Below are 2,876 nucleotides of genomic sequence, written 5' to 3'. Positions count from 1 at the left end.
GCAGGTGGGGGGGGGGGGGGGGAATTACCTGGGAAAGACCATTATATTTAGTCACAGATTAGGTCAAGTACTTATGCTTTCAGCAGGGTGCTCAGACACCGAGACAATTAAGTCCAAGTAATTTAGTCACCCTGTAAAAGGATTAGAGTCTCAGTATAGAGAACTAGTAACTCTTGTAAAACTTCAGTTTGTTCCTTTAGTACTGGAACAGAACGAGCCTGCAAAGGGAGGGTTCTTCCTTCTACCACCAGCAAGCCAGACTCCTTGTTACAGGACAGCATCATTTTTAGTAAGACAGCAGCACCTGCACAGGCTTATGTTACCTTTGAAATAAATATCAGGGTTTACGCACCAAGGAGGGCAAGTACTCCTTACTACTGGAGCTTTCAAGAACACCTACATGAGTTTTAGTCACACTTATAACTACCACACAGTGCTTCCACCACACAGACCCTTGTTTTTCCCCCCGTTTTCCATCCTTCACCCACTAGAAGGAAACACTTGACTTCAGAGTTTAACATTAGCAAAAAAATAACAAATAAACATCACTGGAAACTGACCCTCCCCTTAATCCTAACACTGCGAGAACAGGGGTTGTGATGGCACCCGTGTACATGTTAGTTTAACTAACTTTGTTAGGGTAGCATTTCTCACCATGTTTCACACATTAGTATTGACTCAGCGACAAACAAATAAGAGGTTCTAGGGCCAGAACCCAAACACCATCAAGTCCAAACCAAAGTGAAACTTAAGAAAGAGACGCTTACTTGTACATCACTGATAAAGCACTCATTTCCAGCTGGCCAGCACTTTCCTATGCAAGATTATGAGATTACATGAGATAGCAGAGCCATTTTCAACACTGAGAAGTCTATTCTAGCTCTCTGTAGTATTAAAATATCTAACCAAACTGATCAGTTTGTTAAAACAATCAATCAATGCATTGAGAGTTGAGATACTAGGGTTTCCGGGGGCAGGGGGGCGGGGAAGTCTGCAACCAAGCTGAGTAAAATGGAGCTAGTTCTGGCAGCGACTCTTGAACACCACTCAAGGTACTTTTTTTTTTTTTAAATTAAAAACACTAAATTTGTTTCAGAGACTGTTGCATTCACCATACATATTGGTTAAAGTCTAAAGAAATAAAAGTTTGAAGTCTAGTATTCGAATCTGAGGGTAAGGGAAGAAGCAAGGGATTGCAGAGCCTGATAAACATTTGATGTGAGGTACACTCCACATATTTTGCTTTTTCCTTCTTAGAGAAAAATTGCAATTAAGAATAAGGCCCACAAGAGGCCTCAGCTTTACTGTCCAGTCTGCATAAATTGCTCCTTTGCAGCAACACAAATTCCCACTAAAATTGATACTGTTTATACCTGTGATTATTCAGTACAAACCCATAGTATTACCTACGCAAGTGAGACCCCAGGATTGGGGTCTCTCTAAGAAAAAAAAAACAAACAACCCCAATCCACCGCATTTTAAACCATCACCTAATTAATTTCCTGTCCTAGACTCCTCAAATTTTAATCTCTTGACAAGTATTAGATCCATCTTACCTTTGGATCTCCTAGTCGTTCAAGGTATTTCTCAAATGATCCTTCCACATACTTTAAACAAAACAAAGAAAAAAACACATATAAAAACTTAGCCAGTTGGAAAGCAAAGTTAAACATAAACTTTACCCATACGTTACTAGCTGTTGGACGGGAGGAGGCAGGGCAGGGGCTGGGGGCATAGACACCAAATTTGGGACTAGTTTGCCAACTGCTATCATTTTTGGGTTCTGAAGGGCTGTGGTCTAACAAGGGGTATGACTTCAGCTGTTCCCTGCCTTAGAGCATGGGAATGATTTGGGGTACCAGTGTGGAAGTACCAAGGGATCCTAAAAAAATTAAGAGCATGAGTCTGAAAAATACTCAGTGACTCATCTCCCTCCTAGGTTAGATAAAGCACTTAACTGTGATGGGTGCGGGGGGGGGAGGGGGTGTGCAGGGGGAACAAAACACACACCAAGAAAAAACAAAAAAAAGCCCAAAACACCCTAACACCACAAAAAACGGTGCTGTGCATGCACCCGCACAAACCGCTGCATGCCTGTGGCCACGCTAACTGCCACACACAAAACCAACCAAACAAAAAAAAAGCCAACCCCCAAACCCCATGACTTTATGCAATGATTAAACATACTCTGGAGTTTTCCACCATTTTTTGATGTTTGTTTCTCACTCCAAAATCCTACATATCTCCTACCTACTAAATTCTGCAATGGTATCTCCACAGAGAATATACTACACAAATAACCATCACCTTACTGGTTACTTGGGTGTTGGTAACTTGCTTGACTTCAGGAACTTCAGAAATACAAAGTCAAATAAAACTTGTGCGATTACAACTCGAATGAATTAAGCGAGCAACCACCCTGCAGATTCTCTTCTCTTACATGCATCAAGCCTGGCAAAGCCTGACGTGTTCTCAGTGCATATGTTTACGTGGGTATGTTTACGGCTAAACCGCTCACCCCCTCCCACAATACTTCCGAACTACGTATGCAAAACTGCCTAACGCACGCGTTACTTACGGATTCAAACTTAGGCTGGTGTTGCCTTATGAACGCGACACAAGCTTTCCTGACTTCCATGTGATGAATTTGAGATGAAAACAGCTGAAAAAAACGAAGGTTATGAAAGGACGAAGTCGACCGCGGTTTAATTGATGCTTCGCGTTAGCCTTATTTTCCTCGTAGTTTACGAGGACCAGCACCGCCACAAAACACTTCACGACACAGCGAGAGGACAGGCTGCAGGGGGGCCACGGGCACTTGGGGAAGAAGCTGAGGGAAGCCCAAGCGACGCAGGAGCCCGCCCGCCCCCGTCCCC

General features: G+C 43.1%; 1 protein-coding gene across 1 annotated transcript in view; it reads right to left on the bottom strand.

The window, feature by feature from the left end:
- ALG13 (ALG13, UDP-N-acetylglucosaminyltransferase subunit) overlaps window positions 1–2,876 on the bottom strand; it is a 30,124-nt gene that overhangs the window by 22,807 nt on the left and 4,441 nt on the right. The window contains exons 6-8 of the mRNA XM_010569149.1: window positions 2,579–2,716; window positions 1,557–1,607; window positions 768–814 (exon numbers count right to left, since the gene is read on the bottom strand). Coding sequence (XP_010567451.1) covers window positions 768–814; window positions 1,557–1,607; window positions 2,579–2,716 — 236 coding nt within the window. The remainder of the gene's footprint in view (window positions 1–767; window positions 815–1,556; window positions 1,608–2,578; window positions 2,717–2,876) is intronic.

This window comes from Haliaeetus leucocephalus, unplaced genomic scaffold, assembly GCF_000737465.1.
Source record: "Haliaeetus leucocephalus isolate CR32 unplaced genomic scaffold, Haliaeetus_leucocephalus-4.0 Scaffold262, whole genome shotgun sequence".
In the NCBI taxonomy this organism is placed as follows: Eukaryota; Metazoa; Chordata; class Aves; order Accipitriformes; family Accipitridae; genus Haliaeetus; species Haliaeetus leucocephalus.
The sequence above is the reverse complement of the archived record's forward strand: the minus strand, read 5'-3'. Positions and strand labels throughout refer to the sequence as shown.